Raw genomic sequence first — 22,750 nt, forward strand, 5'->3', positions numbered from 1 at the left:
ATTTAAAAAGTTGCCAGCCTACAGCAGCGTTTTTGGTCATTTTCATGGCCCCCAGAATTTTTTGTTGTATTAATATCTGAACATGCAATATATATATCAATAGAAATAACAGAGCTTTTAAACAAAAAAATCTGTTTAATCTACTAACATTAGGCCATTTTAATTTATATGCTGTTTATTGTTGATGATTTTACATATGCATCTGCTTACGTATGAGATGGCTGGTTTCTGCTTCTTCTTTGCCTGGGTTTTGATTCTGTACTCGTTCAGGAGATGTGTAATAGTTCCCCCTACCTTATAACAGTGATAACATGGAAATAACTCGTAATTGGAATGGAAGCGTTTTCTCATAAATGACAAGTTAACTTGTCAATGGCAGGGAAAGAGTTAGAATCTCTGTTAGGTGCGATTAAATACATAAAAATGTGTGATTTAAGTAGTTAATTTTTTTAATCGATTGACAGCACTATAAGACATCCATCTGTTTATCACAAACTAATGATTTTTATCAACTTGACATATTGAGGGGTTTTTTGTCGTGGCATTTGGCAGTGTGTTTCAGGCTATTGTGAAGATAAGCCACTTGAATGTTTCCCCCAGTACAGCTCGTATGCAAAACGTTGTGATGCTAAAACTTTGTTCGACAACCACATTGTATTTGTTTGCTTGTGCGTGTCCTGTAAGTTGTAACAGGTCACTTATTAATTACCCCTTTAGTTATATTGTGTGCAGTCGGACAATTGTGATATTTGTGTTCAAAGATTACACAAGTCTAGATTTTGATCTGCTTAATGATGCGTTCTCAGCACACAAGGGCTGGACTGACACACTTTGAGTCATCAAAGTTTCCGCTGTGAAATGTTGTTCTTATTTTAGCACTGCACTGTAGACGCACACTCTCACTGGCAACCTGAGGTTTAATATCGTGTGACCACATATCTCTGACGAAATGACATGTTGTTGGTTAAACACTGTTTTCGAGCTTGTGGAAATTGCTGTGAGCTTTGTGGTGGGCACAGATCAGAGTGTTACCATGGCAGGACCGATTGAGTTCACACTGGTGAACCCAACATTATTTTCCATTGGAATGAGCTGTGACCACGCTTAACACATTTCCTTTCTCAGATCGTGCCACCAATCTCGTTTCGCAATGTCAGAATTTCCGAATCAGGGCTGTCCAGTACACCTTTGACTCATTGTGTGAGTTTTCATGTTCTATATAAAGATGAGTTGCACTTGTTATCTCTTTTTTTTGACCTGAAAGAATATGAAAAGAAATGCCTGTACTTGCTAGGTGAATTGTGATCAAGACTAATCAAGAGTTCAATTCAAAATTGAATGGCCTAATCAACATTCAGTATGCAAATAAATGGAAGTAAAGACCAATCAAAATCCAGTATGCAAATAAATGGAAGAAAGTAAAGACTAATCAAAATCCAGTATGCAAATAAATGGAAGAAAGTAAGGACTAATCAAAATTCAGTAGGCAAATAAGATTGTTTCTGTTAGATATTTTTAAAAGCTTCTAAACTTCTTAGAGTTTAAGAGTTTTTAAAAGTTAGAGCTACTAACAACCATTTTTAAAAAGTATTTATTAATTGATGTATTTGTTTGATTAAATGATTAATTTTGGATAAATGATGTTCTTGTACAATGTGCAAAATTATAAAACAAAACTGTTTATTTTATGCAAAAAAAGGTTTAAAATATAAATGTTACAAGGTTTTATAAAGTGAGTAAAAAAAACAGAATTAAGTGATATTGACATTCTTTTTTTAACAGTTTTTATGGATTTTTATTGCTTAGTTTTTGCTGCCCTCATTTTTATTTTTTTATTTTTTGGCTGAAAGAAATGACTTGCTTTTCGCTACATTTATCGCAAATTTTTTAATTGATTCTAGTATTTGCGGCCCAAATGTTTTGTTAATCTTTTTTTTTTTTTTACTCAAAGTAAAAACATGTTTGCGCAAACTATTTCATTCAATTTGAATGCACAAGTTTGTGTTTTACGCATAAAATGTTAGTTAATCGCTAGTGACATTTCATTTAGTTTAGCAGCCTTCCAGTGTAGTTAATTATTCGTAAAACCATTTTTGCGCAAACTAACGCATTTACGCAATTCGTTTGACTTTTGTTCTGTAGGGCTCATTGTTTGCTAGAAAAATCAAATAGTTTCAATATGAGACCCAACTAATAGCTTTTTATTTTTAGTTTATCAATTTAATCAATTAGTTGTTACAGCCCTAACATTTGAAAAGTTGACATTTTCTTCAATACAAAGTCGAAGTTTGTATGTAAAGTGGATCAGGAAACTTGACCTAAAAATGTACGCTATCTAGCGCCAACCCTTTATTCATTTCGTCCATTTAGTGTCACGTTGCGTTTTCGACTCGATACATTCAACTGTCACAACCCACATTTAAACGACACAAAAGGCGAATCGGATGTCTCTCCCTTCAGCCTGACAATTGAAACAATCCTGGTCTTCGTTTTAACGGTGATTTTTTTTTTTTCTTTTTTTTTTTTTCGCCTCGTTTGTTTTTATTATGTAAATGTCCTGGAGGCCGGGGCGCTGAGCGCTGTCTGTAGACTGCAGAGCAGAGGGGCTTTCATGCTTGAAATCTGAGCATTCATAATGAGACACACACACACACACACAGACATGGCTTCTCTCTGAGGCAACAGTCCCGGGTCTTAATACTCTCCGCCTGGTATGCAAATACTGCGAGCTTTGATGAATTGTTGGAAATCTTCACTAAACACCCAGCAGATATACAGCGCTGCTCATGCCTCCTGCTTCTTACTTCCAGAACATAAATCATCGTTGTTGCCTAGGCTACGGCATTTTATGAAAAGTCTGCAAATGATTATGAAGGAATCAGATCATCTTACCCATGATCCTTGGATGGTTTACAGTTCAGTTTATCCCTGTTTACAGGCAAGGTTCCCACGGACGGTCATGGAAAAAACTGAGATTGGGAAAATGTCAAATTTTAGACTTGGAAAGCGGAGTGAATTAAAGTTGTGTCTAGTTTACGATTGGCTTTAAATATTCAATCTGCTAGAAATTGGTAATCGTGCACTACTGAAAAATGTATGAAAGGCTCATAAGTGAAAATATGTGTAAGAAGTCAAAGATCAAAGGTTGTCACATCTCTACTTTTGCTATAATAAAGTATAAAAAAGTTTCCAACTGTATCGGATATTTATCAGCCTATATTGGATATTCATTTTTGGACATTTGTTTCTTCTTGTCTAGTGCTAAATTTAAAGGATAGATTTAGGAGCACTGTTTTTTGAAGAGTTTTTTCTTCTTATAGTAAAGGACTGAAAATTCATTGCAACTATTCAACTTTCTCATCACTTATTAATGTCAAATTGAGTAGTTATTAATATTAATAATGTTGTGATGCCTACATTCACTTAAGTACCAAAAAAAGATAAAATCTATAGATTTTAGTTTATTTGAGATAAAAAAATTATACATATCCACATTTATTTGCTTATCTGTATCGACCAGATTTGAACATGGGTACTTTAAAATTGTAAATGTTGTTTAATTATTCATCTGTGGATTCCACAGTCTCTCTACATTAAAGTAGCATGAAATATACAAGTGAAACCGCTTCTAGAACAAGGAAAAATGTTGGGCGGGGCTTAATATTGTCCGAATGGAATTGCTTGGATGGTTGTGGTTTGCTATTGGTCGATCTCATGTGAGTGACAGATTTGTCCCGCCCTCATGCCAGTGAACTCATGATCAGAGAAGAGGAAAAAAATGCTGCAAGAGGGAGAGGAATTCATTTTGATTAAAGATTATGAGAGCAAATGAATTTAAAACAATAATGATGTTCGCCAATAAATTCTTTTTAATAAATACTGCAGTATTCCATAAAAAAAAACAAGAATTGTCCATTTTGGTGACTTTAAATGGCACTAATGTGGCATAAGAAAGGGATGAGTTGTGTATTTCTCTAAAAATGCAATAGATGGCGCTATACACTTACACAAACACTCTTTCACACAAATCATGGACTCTTACATGATTTTTTTGAGTTACTTTGATATTGTCAAATATTTGATTTATGCATTTCTTTGGTGTTACCAGCCCTGACCACACAAATGCAGTGATGTATTCAGTCATTCACCTTTTGCATTATTGTTTTTTCAGGTCTCCCGATGTCACGACCGATGAGCAGCCGCCCGCTCTGCCCCCAAAACAGTCCAGAAAAGACCCTCTGACCCACAACGGCAGATCACAGTCTCAGCACGAGTTGGACGACCACCTCAGCGAATTATACAATGTACCTGCGTCGTCGGGAAAGAGCATGGTGGGGAAAACTGTCTTAACGCACACACTCACACTACATGCGTTTGTTCGTGTCGGTTTGTTCGATTCATATTGTCTCTTTGTTTCCACAGAACGGAGCCGTGCCTCATGACAATCTTGTTCTGATTAAAATGAGGCCGGATGAAAACGGACGATTTGGATTTAACGTTAAGGTGGGTTTTTGATCATTCAGCTGTTTATAAGCTAAAATAGAATGTCGTAATTTTTAAATGCAAATTCTGAATGTATGTATATTATAAAAGCTTTTTGGATGTTGTTTATCTATCTGACAGATAGATAACATGTCCAGTGTGCTATCAAAGGTCTTGCCTCAATTTAGCCTTGAGAAAGACTATTACCATTATACAATAAATAATTAAGTATAAAATTAAATAATTGAAAGTAATTCTTAATAGTGCATTATTTATTTATATATATATATAGATGTATGTGTGCATATAAATGTGTGATAGATGAATCGATACAATGTAAATGTAAATATTAAATATTAATAAATGTAGATATTAAAATATCAGTACTGTACAAGTACAAGTATGTATTTTTAAATAACAATTGTAATTAACATTAAAACATTTTTTTACAATTTTTAAAAAAATTGTATTTATAAAAATATATTAAAATTGTAAATACTGTTTTAAATAATATTCTTTAAAAAAAATACATATAAAAAAATTATATTTATAAAATATATATGTATTGTAAACAATTGACTTTTTATTTATTATATATATTACAATTTTATAAGAGCTTAATTCATATGAATATATAATATTTAATTTATGTGTATAAAAATAATATTTATGTATTTTTATATATTCATTAATTTATTTATTTTGAATATTTTCATTTATATAATTCTCCTCTTCATCCACAGGGTGGCGCTGACCAGAGGATGCCCATCATAGTGTCCCGTGTTGCTCCAGGAACTCCGGTAAGTTTATGCGTCACACTCAGATCAGATTGTTTTCTTTTAATGTCAGGTGATATATGTGTCCTGTTAAAGTCACACACCTCAGCCTGATGATGAATGATTCTTGACTGCATCCATTCAGTCAGGAATATTAAAGTTTAAACAAAATTTTGAATTCAATTTGTTATTTGAAAGTATTAATTCAATGTTGAATGTATGTTGATTTCTTGACTTTTCTCACCCTAACCCTTCATCTGTGACCTTTGACCTCTCTCAGGCTGATATGTGTATGCCGCGCCTCAACGAGGGCGACCAGGTCGTGCTGATTAACGGACGCGATATCTCAGAGCACACTCACGATGACGTGGTTATGCTAATTAAGGCCAGCTGTGAGGACCAATCAGGAGAGCTCATCCTGCTTGTCAGACCCAATGGTACGATCCGCCTGGATGGAGCTCCAAAATTCGAATTTTAATAGTTAGAATTATAATCTCACTTTCTCTCCTTCCTTTTCCTTTTTAGCCATCTATGATGTGGACGAGGAGCAGGAGAAGTTGGATCTGGAGCCAGATTTCCAGTACATTCCCGAGATGTCCGGTTTAGAGCAGATCCACTCCGAGGCTGATAGTTTGAGGTTCTCAATACAGCTTCTGAAAGACGGTCTTTCCAGCGGTACCGTGCTTGCGCAGTTTGATGTAAGTCAGCTGACACACACTTTTACATTTTATATATGTATATATATATGTGTGTGTATATATGTGTGTGTGTGTGTGTGTGTGTGTGTGTATATATATATATATATATATATATATATGCATATATATATATATATATATATATATATATATATATATATATATGCATATATATATATATATATATATATATATATATATATATATATATATATATATATATATATATATATATATATATATATATATATATATATATGCATACACTGCTGCACTGGGCTGTCGGCTGAATCATATTCTAGTCACATAATTTCCTGTTGTTCTTTTCCGACTGTCTCGATTATTTCCTGTTTGCTGAGCGTACGGTTTTTATGTCATGAACTTGTACAAACCAAAAGCTTCATTTAGCTTGTTTATTAACGAGTGAAACATGCTAATGTTGCACAATAACATACAGTAAACAAGACCAAGCTAAATTTTTATTTTCCTCATCATAAGTGTCTCAATATAAGTGGAAATTGTCTTTTTTTTAATCCAAAAACATTTGGTTGATTGCAAATATGTGTTTTACTCCTATAGCAACTGTACAGGAAACGTCCTGGGATGTCCATGTCATGCGCCAGATTGCCACAAAACGTCTCCAAAAATCGCTATCGGGACATTTCTCCATGTGAGTGCACAGCTTGTGTTTGTGTTGGACTCAGAAATGTTTTCATGATTAGCTGGATGTTCATAACAGTTTATTTTGTGACACAGACGACACCACTCGAGTTGTATTAAAGGGGACGGATGATTATATCAATGCAAATTTCATCAATGTGAGCATTCTTCTCAGATCATTTTTATTTTGAAGTTATTTTGGTAATGTTTCGTTCTTAGAGAGTGATAATCTGTATATATTTGTGTGTTTTCAGATGGAAGTCCCGAGTAAAGGTGAAGTAAAGCGGTATATTGCCTGCCAAGGGCCACTTCCTGGTACATGCTCTGACTTTTGGCAGATGGTGTGGGAACAGAGCGCCGCCCTTGTGGTCATGCTGACGACACAAGTTGAACGTGGCAGGGTATGAATATATATATTTTTTAAATGGTATTCACACACATAAAGGTGGTAAAAAGTTATATTTATGTTAATGAGTTATTATTTAACTAATAATATTTTAAGAAATGTTCGAAAATTCGGTAATTCTACCATTAATAGATAAATCGATAAAAACTCTCCCTGGTTATAAAACTATTAATACCACAATGAATGCTTGGTGGAAGGTACATGATCTACAACATTGCAATTTGGAACAATCAGCCAACACACCAATATGGTATAACCCAATGTTTTTAATTAATAATAAAAAATATATATTTTTCCACATGGAGTCAAAGAGGAGTAACCAGCCTGAGCCACTTATACAATGGGGGCCTGTTCATGACCTTTGACCTTATTTGGTCAAAAATACAAGTTAACTTATCAAACTTACTTTCAATATATACAGTTAAAAGAAGTCATGAAAAAATCAATTAGTTCTGGTACTCTGAATTTTTTTTTTTTTTGTCTTAATCTTATCAAAATGTGTGGCAGAAAAGTGTTCTGATTTCTATTGATGATCTTGTCTTATATGGTATATTGGACATTTTCCCTTTTAGGTGAAATGTCATCAATACTGGCCAAATGTTTCCGCAAGTGGCACCTATGGAGGCTTCCAGGTTACATGCGTGTCGGAGGAAGGGAACTCTGCGTACATGCTCAGAGATCTGACTCTTACACACCTGGAGGTGACACACCTGTTCAAATGTTCCTATGTATTAATGTAAATAAACGTATGTGCTAATATCTGTTTGGATGTTTGAACAGAGTAAAGAAGAAAGGCAAATTTGCCAGATGCAGTACTTGGCGTGGCCCGATCACGGCGTGCCAGATGATTCGTCGGACTTCCTGAACTTTGTCAGTCAAGTACGCAGCAAAAGAGCCGACACTCCAGATCCTGTTGTGGTTCATTGCAGGTCAGGCCTGGAAAATGTCCTGACAGAATCTCTTACAAGTAAAAAACAAAACAAAAAAAACACCATGATTTGTTTATTGACTCCACCCCTTTCTCTTTCAGCGCCGGGATTGGTCGCACCGGTGTGCTTATCACCATGGAGACAGCGATGTGTTTGATAGAGAATGGTCAGTCGGTGTATCCCTTAGACCTCGTGAGAACCATGAGAGACCAGCGTGCCATGATGATCCAGACTCCTGTGAGTACGCAGAAGAACAGCGCACTTAAGGGGCTTTCGCGCCGGAGGAACCTTTTCATGGTTCCTAGAATTAATGGCGGAAGAACCCACTTTTTGGCGTGTTCGCACCACAGGAACTGGGAAGGATTTTAGTTATAGGAACGTCTTTATGGGGAACTAAATTAGCTCCTACTTCAGAGTAGGGTCTAACCCAGCACAATAGGAACTACCAGTGACGTAAGTGTACGCTGATTGGCCGAATGCACGCGAAACTCCAGCACCCGCCTGGATATATACCCGCCCGCCTTATAGCCTATTCATTTACTCCACGAACATGGAAAACAGTGATAGATGGACCTCTCAACTAGAGGTCTGCATTCCCGCGGCTGTCCCGCGGGATCCGCGGGACCCGACCAGATATTTTGCGCCGCGGGATTAAATTTCCGACTAAAAAACGGTAGCGGTCGGTAACTCTGGAGTAATTTGAACGGGAGCGGTCGGTCATTCAATATCACGTTCCCGACGCCGACGTTCTTTCAGAACAGCATATCTTCGCTTTACCTAATCTTAATCTTATCGACCACCCGGTATAGGCTACAGTCTGCCCTGTAGGCTACTCAGGACCGTTATGCACGCGCTGCACGCACGGACCAGTAACGGTTCTTTCTGTCATGCATTGATTGTATTTGCTTAACAGCAAAATGTTAAGAATTTTGATAATACGAATAAAAATAATAGCCTACACTTCTTTTTTTTTTTTTCGCTGCGATATTTTTTCCCCTACTGTCTGCAGCAAAATGTTACATTTTGTATATTGACAAGGCGAATAAAATAATAATAAAAAAATGTTTGTGCAGACTACATTTTTATTTTCTCTGTGAAAATGTACATGTGAAATTCTGGGAGATCTATATTAAAGCGGGATGGTCGGGTCGGGAAGAAAATTATTCTAAGCAGACAGCGGGTGAACAAATAGTGTATATATAGCGGGAACGGGTGGGTGCGGGATATAACCCCAGCGGGAGCGGGCGGGAGCGGGACTTAAAAAACAGTCCCGCGCAGACCTCTACTCTCAACCTTAACGCTAAGGAGAAAATCCAATGCGATTATGTATTTCTGCTCAGATAGCGACATTGGGTTATCAACCACACGGCAAACGCTAATACTTTTTTCTTTGTATAACGTATCTATCTAATAACAGACCGTAAACTAATGAAGACTGAGTCAGGCTCTGGCTTTCTCAGCGCCGTCAAAATAAGACTTACGTCACTTCAGAGTTCTTACTAGCGGTGCGAATGCAATCGGGAAAATGGCCCTAGAGGAACATTTAGTTCTCGGGTAATCACCCTGGTGGCTAATTCCTATAACTAAGTTCCTATGCGAAAGCCCCTTTTGACAGGAAGAGACTGTTTAATTGACAATTAACGTTAAGGGCAGATTTGCAGTTATGCAATTGTCAGATGTTTTTATCCAAAATAAAAGGTTCTAACATGAGCTACATAGTTGACTTGCTATGAAATATCTCAGTCTAAGTTTATAAATATCGAAGATTCGATGCTACAAATCTTGATACAGTCTCTCAAAAACTGCGTTGAATGATCTGGTATACATTTGTTTTTATCATGCAGCTGAGTCACTTAATTTGCTTTGTTTGTTTGCAGAGCCAGTACCGTTTCGTCTGCGAAGCGATTTTGAAAGTTTACGAAGAGGAGATTGTAAAACCGTGCGAGACTGAGCCTCCGGTCGAAAAGGAAGAATGAACACCACTCTTCAGCGTTTCTGAGCTTCTTCTGTGATTTACAACTACTGCCTGTGAGATCTGCGCTCAGCTCGCTGTCACCCCCTGCTGGAAGGCAGTGGACATGACTGCCTGCAAGCTAGAATACAGACGAAAAAGCACTATTGCACTTTACAGCGACAAACAATGACTTGAGGGGATTTTTCATTTTTACGAAAGAAAAAAAACACGCAGTATCAGGTTATTGATTTATAGGTACTGTTAATAACGTTAATTATTTGGGTCGGAGAAAGAAATGAGCTTTTGCTTTCGTGCCAAAAGCTGAAATGAACCACAGTCCATGTCAGAATTAACTCTTGCAACTAACGACAGCATTTAACATTTTACTGGTTATTTATTTGGTTTTGAGTTGTTTTTTTTTAACAGTTGACTTAAAAGCAACAGGTGCTCGCCCCATTGTCTTTTGTTTTTCTTGACCGTGACTGTTTTGTTTTAACGTTTAAAACGAGTTTAAATCGTTAACGTAAATTGTTTTGATTTTTAATCGTCAAACAAAAGCAGCCCATTGATGAAGCTTTTATTGATACACTTTCATTCGTTTTTACCCTGAAGATTTTGAGGTTATTCGCAAGGTACTTTAGACTTGCGTAAAGTACTTTCGATACTTGATACAGTTTCCATGGTATCATTACGGTTCTCTCTAAATTTAGTGAAATTATCAGGCACCAGCTGCGTTGAAAATGAGCCATGGTGAAGATGTGTCTTGCTGCCAAATTTCACAGCTGTTTGCCTCTAAAACCAATTGGTGCGTCGCTTTGGCTAATCGCTATTTATTGCAAGGCTACGTATAGTGCGTAAAACGCCTGACGTTTGTATCGTTAAATATGCATCAGGCAGCTGTTCTGCTCTCAGATCCACGTTTGCCGGATCTTTGAAGCGTTTTATTTAGAAATTAAAGCTGTGAATTTCACATTAGCTTCGTGGCGGAAACTGGATACTCAGTTGATAAGTATGTACGCAGATTAATCGTTTAACGTACGATTTAGTCTAGCATTCTCTCTGGTCAGCATAAAGATCGTCACATAGTCTCGAATACCAATTTTCTTCCATGTTTACAATCAAAATTTCAACTTCAACTGTAAGAAGCCGAGTACCTTCAGATTTAAATTGTTCGCCCTGTATGAATAATTGTGTTCTTTGTTGAGTAGTAATACCTGCTCCCCTCTCTGAAGATACAGGTTAAAATTCTGCTAATCATTATTTATGCTTATCCATATCTCCTCTTCTCTTACTAGTTACCCGTTAGCTATTACATGCAATATACTCGTAAGGTGGTCATAGTTCATTTAGTACTTGCTATGGCTGTAGAGATGATGGCATTTACAGAACACATTGGCCACTTTAGCGTTTTATTCACCATAAGTGCAACATTTTACAAATGCTTAATGATCAATGAATTTAACATGAGATTTTAGTTTGCAAAACATGAAGTTCTCATTCTGAAGAGCAAAACGTTTTTAATGCGACACCATCTTAATTGTTTGCGAACATTTTTGCGAACATTTCCCCCCCGTACGATGTTTTGCGGTGCCATTGCGCAAACGATTTGGCGTCAAGGACCAATCCCGCCCACCGTTTTGAATGTGAGCTGATTTTGCTTCAGTGTACGTCGTTATAGCGCAGCAGCTAGAAATTTACTACCGGCGTTGCGTCGGAAGTGGTGGTATTTTTGTATTTAAGGAAAAAACGAACGAAAAAAGGACAGCACTTTGCAACTGACTGTGGTAGTCAGCTGTGCTACTGTAGAATTTATACTGTTATTGTGTGATGGGGAAAAATATGTTGTTTAATTATTTATGTTGAACATTTTGTCAAATACGGACACCTGTGGGGGGGCTCTTAACTACATAGTGTCATATGTGAAATATTTGTAAATACAATGTTATATATTAAAAGTGTTCTGAAAAGATAACTGTGGTTATTTTTGTTTTAAAAGTACAGAGGAAATTGTATGTCATGTTTGTATATACACACAGTTGTGTTTGTATGTCTGTGAGAGAGCAAGTACGTCTTTTGTACAGAATGTTTTGTTTCTTACTGGCGTAAACTTTGAAATTGTGCTTAAATAAGCTGAGTCGTCTTTTGGCGCTTGTGACACACGTCAAATCAAATATAATACAGCTCAAACTCCTTTTTTCAGTGTTGTTTGTGATAAATATCGACCTTCCAATCATCCAAGAATGAAAGAACAAACATTTCATTTCGCAGCTTGTCTTTTTTTATTTTATTTTTCTTAGGATTTCACATGAGGTGTTGAACAGGGATATTTTTTTAATTGAATTTAATTCATGCTGACTTTATGGATCTCGTTGATGTTGTTTTTACTTCTTCAAGACTTCGACGTCAACGTCCTCTGTGCGAGAAACAACCTTCCCATCAACCACCTCTTCGATTACGGTGCGAACGCGCTTGGTCACCACAGGTTCATCTGGAGAAGACATTAAGAAAAAAAACGATTAATATATTATAATATTTTAAAATATAATATTTTATTATATGCAACATATATCGCTTTCAAAAAAATTTAAAACAAAAAACACTTACGTTTGGGGGGAGGAGGAGGAGCTACAATCTCAACAACTTTGATTGTCTGTCTCCTGTAACAAAAAAAAGTTTATTAAATTTCATACAAATCTTGTGATCTTTAGAAAGACAATATATTTAATTTGTTTTATTTATATATCAGTCTTACTGAACGTCCTCTCCATCCAGAAGTCTCCTGTACTCGGCGATCTCCATCTCTAGTCTGGTCTTGATGTCCAGAAGCAGTTTGTAGTCACTGCCCTGTCTTTCGATGTCAATTCGCATCCGAGAAAGCTCTGTCTCCAGACCGTTAATGACGACCTGCAACTGGTTGAGCTGGAGGCTGTAGCGTGACTCTGTCTCTCCCAGTGTGCCCTCAAGAGCCGCTTTCTGTAATAGCATAAAGCGTAGAAGAACGGTTAGGGGGCGGGACTATGCATATTAAATTGTGCAAATTGCTCCCTCTAGAGGCAGCTAGTAGGAAATGTTTTCTTTTTTATATTATTAATCAAAGCTAGTATAGGATAGGATGATACTTAGGGGTGTTATGTATATTAGATCAAATAAAGCTCCCCCTAGTGGTTGAATGTTTAATTAAAGAGAGACTTTTACCAGGCTAAGTTGCGACTGTAGTTCGATCTCCAGGTTCTGCAGTGTTCTCCTGAGCTCGTTGACTTCAGTGCGGGACATTGAGAATTCTTCTTGTCTGGTGGTGACCGTCTTGTTCAGTTCGTCGAACTGCGGGGAAAGAGGTTTGAGGTAAACATCTAGCTGACTGTGTACGGGTTGGCTATCGCAGACTGGATTAATAACAATGAGCACTTACTTTGCCCTTGTACCAGGTCTCCATTTCTCTGCGGTTCTTCTCGGTGATGCCTTCATACTGTGAACGGATCTCCTCCATGATGCGGGCCAGGTCTTGCTGAGGTGCGGCGTCAACCTCCACGTTTACGCTGCTGGAGGACATTTGAGCGCGAAGAGCTGCGAGCTCCTACAGATCAATGAAATACATGTCGTTTTTCATACAATGCATATTTTTAGAGAATGGATTGAATTGAGTGGGAATTGCTATTGTTGGAGATGGATTTGTGTGAACTTTAACTTTTAAGGTGTGGTCACTCCTTCAAATCAGTCATTCCAATAGGAATGTGTGCGAAAGGGTGGAAAAAAAGTTTGCTCTTTCAAGTTGGTCATGCACATTGGTTTGAAAGTGACTTCTGTGTGAGCTGTACTTCATCCATCTCTACAATATACATTATCGATGGACTATGGACCTGTCTTTAAAGGTGAAATTTCGCTGAAAATTCGCTTGCGTGACCACAGAATTAGAATAATTTTGTAGGCAAAAAAAGGTCTGTTGTCTAAAGCATAGTGATTTTAATGAATCGCAGCTCACAGAGAAGTCACTTTAAAAACAAGCAGCTTTCTGTTGGGTCAGTGCGATGAACTCACGTGGCCAACTTAGAAATTAGCTAAATCTGTTTGCTGAACTGAATACAAAACTCTCAGTCGTGCAGATTTCTACTTGAATTACTGGATTTCGCCAAACAATGGTAGACATATGACCACACCTTCAGGCTTTGAACATAGTACAAAGAAATCCATGGCTTCAGGTTATAGTAATTACAGGACTAGCGTTGCTAATAGAGCCTAATGTATAAAATTACACTTAGAAAAGGTTATAGGCATGGTGGATTATTGGGTAAAAATCTTGCCTTGCTCCACCAGGTTTGTCCTACCTGGAGGGCCAAAATTGTTTTTTGATCTCACCTCTGCATGGTTCTTCTTCAGGTAAACAAGCTCCTCCTTCAGACCCTCGATCTGCATCTCGAGATCTGAGCGGGTCATGGTGAGGTCATCCAGAACCCTCCTCAGGCCGGCGATGTCGGCCTCCACGGACTGGCGCATGGCCAGCTCATTCTCGTACCTGAAGAAGCCAAGAATAGCAATGATTAGGATGGGAATTCAAATGAACTGAAGTGTTAAAACTTTGGGTGTGACATTAACAAACTCATAAAAAAGGGGAAATCCCGCTGAGGCAAAAAAGCATCTTAGATTGGTTTGCTTTTTTCAGCATGGACATTCTAGTGAGTTTTAATAATCAGTATGGGATATATTAAAATCAATACCAACTTCATGAAAAGAGATTTTAAAGGGGTGATGAACTGAGAAATCAACTTTTGACATATAAGAGGTCATCATACTATTAGAATATCCTGTATGTGTCAGAACTGAAAACTTCATTGTTAGTCCAGTTAAAGCTTTTATTGACACCAAACACAAAGTGGGGATCTATGACGTCAAGGGTATCAAACATCGCCTCGCAGAAGAAGATCAACGCCTCCTTCAACACTGCCTGTTTAGCCCCGCCCACCGATTAGCGCATTACATGAAACTCATTATAATATGCAAAACTGTTATCCAATCATAGCAGTGGGCGTTTACTTCCAAGTACTATATATTTTTTTATCTTCAATGCCCATAAAAAAAAGCCTATTACGTATTCATTTTGATGTTTTTGAATGTTAAAACCAAGCGAACGTCATAAGTTCAGCCATAAAGCCAGTCCTTTAAAGGAGAAAATTTGAGGGTAAAGGTTTTTGCATATACTTACTTGACTCTGAAGTCTTCGGCTGCCAGTTTGGCATTGTCGATCTGAAGCATGATCCTGGCATTGTCCTGGCTGGCGAGTAAGATCTGAAGACAAACAGATGAAGAATTGAGACTCAAATACAGCTAATGAAAAGTAAACCAAACATTTTGCATTGGCACAATGGCTTAGACATTTATTTATGTATGTATATATACACACACACACACACACACACACACACACACACACACACACACACATATATATATATATATATATATATATATATATATATATATATATATATATATATATATATATATATATATATTACTTTTTATCAATAGATTACTTTTTATGTTCTCTGATCATTTGGTATAGTGATTATATATAATATTTATATATTTATATATAATATAATATAATATATAAATATAAATTCTAAAATATTACAATTAAAAAATATTTTAATTCGGATATCTTCCTTTTGATAAAAACTCTGATAACTTATTCCACACTAGATAATATTAAATATTAATATAACTCTATAATGTAAAATGACTCACTTTTTTGCGCAGATCTTCAATGGTGGCGTAATAGTGGCTGTAATCTCTGGAGATAGGGGTTCTCTTCTCGTACCACTCCCGGATCTGGCGCTCCAGCTGCGCGTTGGCTTTCTCCAGGGAGCGCACTTTCTCCAGGTAAGTGGCCAGACGGTCGTTGAGGTTCTGCATGGTTGACTTCTCGTTGAAAGCCGCACCGAAGCCATTGTCAACCCCGCCAAACGCGCTGCCCAGGTCAAAACCGCTGTTGTTGCTCTGTGCGTAAGAGACGCGCACGCTGGAGCCCCCCGCACCTCCGTAGACACTTGGCGCACGACCGACGGCGATGCGCTTGGAGTATCCACCGCTGAGAGAGTGGGAGGTGAAGGGACGAGAGCTGGAGCTGGACATGCTCTTGCGGGAAAAAGACTGAACAACCTGAGTCATGGTTTCCGTTCCTGTTGCCTCAGCGCTTTGTTGGATACCTCTGACAGCTGCTTAATGGTTTAGGAGAGCTGATGATCTTTTATACAGTTTGACCAAGGGGTGGGGTTATTTCAGCTTATTTATGATAATGATTATCGGAAAACAATTAAACAGGTGTGTACAGGGTGTGCTCATAGGACCCTGAGGCACGCTTAACCTGATCGACATGATTTTGTTAATAAACATTAATTCCCTGGAGTTTAAGATTTGATGGGTCAGGATATAGATATAACAAAAGAGCACTTTGTAACTTTCGTTAGCAGTAAAAGTGATTAAACATGATATAGGGCTAAAAAGGTCAGTAGTTTATGCATTCAGAATTGTTGCGGTGTGACATGCTGTAGGCTAATTAATCTAAACCTTAAAAAAATAAAAATAATAATAGCCTAATTGACCAATTCTTCTATTATTTTCATGCATGATATTTTATAACCACACATCAGTGCGACTAAATTGAATATTTTAAAGATGTGAATGTTTATATTAAATATTTATTTACTTTCTTACACTGTAAAAAAAAAAAAAAGTTGCTGCCTTAAATTTTTTAATTAACTTGGATGTTCCAAGTAATGTCAACTTAAATTAGGCTACATTAAAATGTCTTTAAAAATGTGTTGGTTCTTGTATGACTTAGGCAGTTATAAAAAAGGTTAAGCATTTCTTATTTTGATGAGTTAAAGCAATGTAAAAACACCATAACTTATTGATCATATAATTTTTTACGCTGTATGATTTTTTTACTTTATAAATCAAAGTGTCTCCATACCACCCGTATAGTGACCGTGATAATGATAAGGTGATTGCCCTCTTCGGTATGTGCAGAATGAGGACTTTAAGCCACTAGTTCATTATCACTGTCTCTCTCCACGCCCTGATTAGATGTGAAAGTGTATGATAAATAGGCTATGCTTGATTTAACTGACTGCCACAAACCAGGTCATACTTTAGTCAGTGAAGGACCAGAACTGTTGTCACGCAACACAATTATTGCGCCATAAAGTGATTCTTACTAACAAGCTCCAGTTTCAATGGAAAATGTGAAAGTAATTCGTTCAATAATAACGAAAAGGCTCGCGCAAGAAGTGCTTGTCAATGTGAACTTTAACTTCCCCCCAGTCATTCATTATCAACCTATTCTAGGACAGTAACCAGCCCTAAGGCATGTAATTAGTTTTCGAGTTCTACATCTTTGATTAGGCTATGTCCTATAGACACGCCGTAAGGTGAGGTACAATTACATGATCGTGTTCCCTACTGGTCTATGATGTTCATGTCTGTGTGCATAATTATTTTGTCTTTCACCTTTCCCTTTGTTATTTCTTTCCCTTTCATACCTGGCGTAGCCTAATTCCATCATTCGGAGCTCATTTCTCATAGACTAACGAGGGAGTGTCTCGTTCTCCGTGTTATCTTTCCACTCCCACCTGCATAGCTCACTTCATCCAGACCAAATCCACGTCTCCATCAGCGTGGAAGGCTATAGACTCGTCTTTCAAGCGGACCGTCGTTCGCTTGTTTCGGCCCGCACCATCAATCATTCCCCTCTCACACACTTTCGTTTGCTACATCACCGTTGGCGTGCATCACCACTCCCTTTGAGGATGGACTTTGGGGTCATGAATTTCTTTAAACCCATTTGTTGGTGGTGGTTTCACTCATTTGAATATTTTATTTTGATTCAGGTTGATCAGCCGGGTTTGTTAGGAGAGAGTGGGGTAAGCTGTGCCAAGTCAGCATGGCCATATGACTTGGAGGGGGAAAAACTACTTGGGGGGGGGGGGGGGGGGGAGCTGTGTCATGTCAATGCGGGTGAACTGAATTATTTTGAAATATGTAACTGATTACAGCAAATAAAAAAAAGAAAAAAAAAAAAAAAGAAGTTAACTATGAGCAATTAGACAACAAAAATAATGATAGGCTATAATTAATCACTTTGCTTTGCATGACACATTGACATTACAGTACAGATATCGCGGACTTGTATAAGCATTCGTTTCATGTGTTGGACGGAAGAGCTCGACTTTCGGGAGCGCGCGTAACATCCTTTTGAATTTCCCGGGAAAAACGTCCCGAGTCCTTCATTTAAAAATCAGTCTATAGACAACCTAGGAAGTCAGGGAAAGTCTCGTTTTTTAACTTTCTTTACAAGCTGTTCATACATTGTCAATAAAAAAAGGAATGAATACAAGAATAATTAAATAAATAAAACATATGAGCATAAATTATATCTTATCGCATATCAGTACCCCAATATAATATAATATGCCATAGCTAATTTATGTATAAAGATGTATGTTTTGTGTTTTGTGTTTAGTGTTGGTCCTCTGACTAAGGAATGACCTTTGGATGAAGAACTTGCAGAATTCAAATGTAGGCGATACTGGGCCGTGGTTTCGTGTAGGTAAGATGATACCAGTATAGGGGTAAATGGAAATCAAAACAAGTAAATCTTGCATCAGAAAGCGCACTGGGTTGCTTTTTAAGTGCAAGCATTAACATATAATCAGTTTACTATAAATAAGAGTTTAAAGTGCGTCCATGCTGTAAAACGCTCATCGACATTAACAAGTTTTGCAAATGGATTTAGGCCTACAAGTGATTTTCTCTCACACGCTGCTACCTGTCGGACAATAGCCAAACTATTAAATACTGTACAAGCTGTTAGATGCATCACTTCTGTTTACACAGCAAAGGTCATGTGGCTTAAAGGTCAACTTAACGCCTCAGTAAGCCAAAAACCAACGGTTCATTTCGTCACCCGGACCTGTCTGACAAGTCTTATTGTCGTTTGACTTAATGTGCCCATCCTTGTTTTGGTTTTAATCATCATCAGACACTCCTCTAATTGTTTTCTGAGACTTCGCAGTCTCTTTTCTCACCCTGAGCGACTGTCAATTCAGTGTCAAAACAAATTAAAAAATTCTTTTGTGAAGGGTTTCACTTCAAAACGTGACTTAAACCCTTTGCATGCAAGTGTTTTATTGCGGCAGTGTTCGGGCTGTCAGTTGATACCTCATTGTGGTTGAATCTTGTTGTTGACCCTCTGTAGTTTTTGTGCAAAAGAGCCAGTTTTCTTTGACTTTTTTTTTCTCTTGAAATGTTGATATAGCCTAATAGTGTAAATTCTCATGAAGGTTTATATGTCTGATTTATATAAATCTTTAAATACCAAGATAATTATGATGAGATCATCATTCAGTATGACAAATCAATCTTGATTTCCTCTTCATCCTGTGGCCACTCTTAATTATCTTACTTTTTAAGTGATGATGCCTTCTTTTCAGATTAATTAACTAGGCCTATAGCCTATATAAAATGTTATAATTATATATATTCTTATATTAGAAAATGTAACTAATTCATAAATGATTTAATTTAACAAATTATATATTTTATATTATATGTATATCATTTTTTAAATTAAATCAATTAGATAGTAAATATATTAAACATTTCTTATATATCTATCTATAAATTACAGAAACGTCTGTCTGTCTGTGTGTGTGTCTGTCTGTCTGTCTGTGTGTGTGTCTGTTAACCACATATCTCTTGAACCGTTAGTCCGATGGATTTCAAACTTGACAGGTGTCTCGCTACGGTCACGAGTAAGTGCAGTGCCAAGTTTGACGTTGTTTGGATGAGAAATGCTAAAGATATCGTTAAATATATCATTTTTAAAAGGTTGTGGTTTAAAAATAAACATTCTGACATTAGAGAGTTGTATCGGTCAAAGAAGCCCCAAGAAGGTTGTGGTTTAAAAATAAACATTCTGCCAATCTGTCAGCTACACTGTTTACTTCTGAATATTATAGTTTGGTTCCAAAATGTGATAAATCCACTGACCTATATAGAATGACATTATATAGATCAGTGGATAAATCCATTTTGATTAATTTGAGTAAAAATGTGTTTTCTTTACCAAGAAACCAACAATTACTAAAAACACACACAAAAACTGATTTTGCACGGGCACTTTGCACTGCTCCCTGAATCGACACGCTTATTCATTTGTGGATGTTAACTGAATCTGTAAGTCAGCTATGCTGTTTACTTCTGAATATTATATTTCATTCTGGTGCGCTTAACGTTATCGCCACTGTGTAATAGTAGCCTATGCTATTCACCAACTAAACATATCCTATTCAATGCGTTCACAGTCTCTTTCATGGGCATCATTTGTAGTAGCCTATTCACAAACTGTTTCCTCAAGCATAGCGTTTTCTCGGAGTTCACTGTGTGCTTTCTACCATGCACAAATAAAAATGTCACTGAACTTTTGCTGTGTAATTGTAACTATGAGCACTCAAACACACCAAACCAACAATTACTAAAAACACACACAAAAACTGATTTTGCACGGGCATTTTGCACTAGCACTTAGAAGATGGTGGTATACATAAACACTCAGTCAGCTACACTGTTTACTTCTGAATATTATAGTTTATTCACAGCCATCATTTGTAGTAACCTAGCCTGCTCCCTGAATTCAATGCGTTCACAGTCTCTTTCACGGGCACCAAACCAACAATTACTAAAAACACACACACAAACTAATTTTGCACGGGCATTTTGCACTAGTAAAATATAATTGTATGTGTGTGTGTATATATATATATATATATATATATAGAGAGAGAGAGAGAGAGAGAGAGAGAGAGAGAGAGAGAGAGAGAGAGAGAGAGAGAGAGAGAACAACACCATTTCAATAATTTACTTTGAAAAAGTCAGTCTCTTTCCACTGACGACATGTAGTTTTTGTTAAATATGTCTTTTGATGTGGCTGTTGTGATACTGCTGTTCTTTTCATGGCTTTTGATCATGTTTCGTGTGGTTAGAGCAGACACGCATTCACATTGTCCGATAACGAATCAGGTGAACGGGATGATGTTTCATGTTTGCGGAACAATGTCTGTTTTTAAGTGTGAGACATGAATATTTGTTTTGACTGATATATCATGATAATTGGGTGACTTTGCTGGAGTCATTTAACGGCAAAAGACCGTTGACAGTTTGTGTTTCGATTACATTTTTGCCTTTTTACAGTTAATCCTGTTTGAGTGTTTGTTTATCTTACCTAACAAGTCTGGCTTAATTGAAGCATTTCTTTGAATCACCTCTTTATGAGCTCCTAAAAAATAACTGAAGTGTAACATTAAGGTCTTTAACAGCTCTCAACTGGTTTTTGCTCCAAATTTCACTTTGAAAATTCAAATAGCGACAGTAACAAAGTTATTTAGAAATAGCTAATGCTAATCCTAATGGCTAACTTTGTCCAGGTGTCAATTTGTCCAAAATTGCAAATGGATCATTTTTCCAGGTGTTATAGTCCTCATTAATCAGAAAAGACTAACCGGTTTAATGCCAATGCCAACAACAGGTAATTCTTCCAGGCGTTATAGTCCTCATTAATCAGAAAAGACAAACCGGTTTAATGCTAATGCTAACAAATAACTTTTTCCAGGTATTAGGCTATAGACGTACTTGATCAGAAAAAGTCCAGTTGAATGTTAATGCCTACTTTCTCCAGGTGTTATAGACTTGATCAATAAAGAAACTCTTTTGGTTAGACCTCTTTGACTAAGACTCTGGTTTAATGCTAATGTTAATGGATAGCTTTCTCCAGGTATTACAGGTCTCTTCAATTAAAACAAACTCAACAGTTTAATACTATAATGCTAACTTTCTCCATGTATTAGGCTAGTCTTTCTTGATTAAAACAATCTCACCAATGTAATACTAATGCTAACGGCTAACTTTCTTCATGTATTAGTCCTTCTTGATTAAAACAATCTCACCAATTTAATACTAATGCTAACGGCTTACTTTCTCCATGTATTAGTCATTCTTGATTAAAACAATCTCACCAATTTAATACTAATGCTAACGGCTAACTTTCTCCATGTATTAGTCATTCTTGATTAAAACAATCTCACCAATTTAATACTAATGCTAACGGCTAACTTTCTCCATGTATTAGTCTTTCTTGATTAAAACAATCTCACCAATTTAATACTAATGCTAACGGCTAACTTTCTCCCTGTATTAGTCTTTCTTGATTAAAACAATCTCACCAATTTAATACTAATGCTAACGGCTAACTTTCTCCATGTATTAGTCATTCTTGATTAAAACAATCTCACCAATTTAATACTAATGCTAACGGCTAACTTTCTCCATGTATTAGTCATTCTTGATTAAAACAATCTCACCAATTTAATACTAATGCTAACGGCTAACTTTCTCCATGTATTAGTCCTTCTTGATTAAAACAATCTCACCAATTTAATACTAATGCTAATGGCTCATGTATTAGTCTTTCTTGATTAAAACAATCTCACCAATTTAATACTAATGCTAACGGCTAACTTTCTCCATGTATTAGTCATTCTTGATTAAAACAATCTCACCAATTTAATACTAATGCTAACGGCTAACTTTCTTCATGTATTAGTCCTTCTTGATTAAAACGATCTCACCAATTTAATACTAATGCTAATGGCTCATGTATTAGTCTTTCTTGATTAAAACAATCTCACCAATTTAATACTAATGCTAACGGCTAACTTTCTCCATGTATTAGTCCTTCTTGATTAAAACAATCTCACCAATTTAATACTAATGCTAACTAACTTTCTCCATGT

General features: G+C 36.7%; 2 protein-coding genes across 4 annotated transcripts in view; one reads left to right on the top strand and one right to left on the bottom strand.

Moving 5' to 3' along the window:
- Window positions 1-12,096, top strand: part of ptpn4b (protein tyrosine phosphatase non-receptor type 4b) — a 36,469-nt gene extending 24,373 nt beyond the window's left edge. For all 3 annotated transcript variants that reach the window (XM_079891296.1, XM_079891295.1, XM_079891297.1), the window contains 12 exons: window positions 4,172-4,331; window positions 4,423-4,503; window positions 5,226-5,282; window positions 5,539-5,695; window positions 5,784-5,956; window positions 6,536-6,626; window positions 6,713-6,774; window positions 6,871-7,017; window positions 7,595-7,723; window positions 7,803-7,951; window positions 8,053-8,188; window positions 9,829-12,096. In XM_079891296.1, the coding sequence (XP_079747422.1) occupies window positions 4,172-4,331; window positions 4,423-4,503; window positions 5,226-5,282; window positions 5,539-5,695; window positions 5,784-5,956; window positions 6,536-6,626; window positions 6,713-6,774; window positions 6,871-7,017; window positions 7,595-7,723; window positions 7,803-7,951; window positions 8,053-8,188; window positions 9,829-9,927 (1,441 nt within the window). In that variant the 3' untranslated portion in view covers window positions 9,928-12,096. The remainder of the gene's footprint in view (window positions 1-4,171; window positions 4,332-4,422; window positions 4,504-5,225; window positions 5,283-5,538; window positions 5,696-5,783; window positions 5,957-6,535; window positions 6,627-6,712; window positions 6,775-6,870; window positions 7,018-7,594; window positions 7,724-7,802; window positions 7,952-8,052; window positions 8,189-9,828) is intronic.
- A 64-nt stretch (window positions 12,097-12,160) lies between these two features.
- Window positions 12,161-16,164, bottom strand: krt97 (keratin 97). The gene is made up of 8 exons (XM_079891300.1): window positions 15,648-16,164; window positions 15,103-15,185; window positions 14,259-14,415; window positions 13,315-13,479; window positions 13,101-13,226; window positions 12,658-12,878; window positions 12,510-12,562; window positions 12,161-12,393 (listed from the first exon to the last, which is right to left on the bottom strand). The coding sequence occupies exons 1-8, from the start codon at window positions 16,068-16,070 to the stop codon at window positions 12,287-12,289; spliced, it is 1,335 nt and encodes a 444-aa protein (XP_079747426.1). The 5' UTR covers window positions 16,071-16,164; the 3' UTR covers window positions 12,161-12,286.
- Window positions 16,165-22,750: the final 6,586 nt, after the last annotated feature.

This window comes from Squalius cephalus (assembly GCF_949319135.1).
Source record: "Squalius cephalus genome assembly, chromosome: 13".
In the NCBI taxonomy this organism is placed as follows: domain Eukaryota; kingdom Metazoa; phylum Chordata; class Actinopteri; order Cypriniformes; family Leuciscidae; genus Squalius; species Squalius cephalus.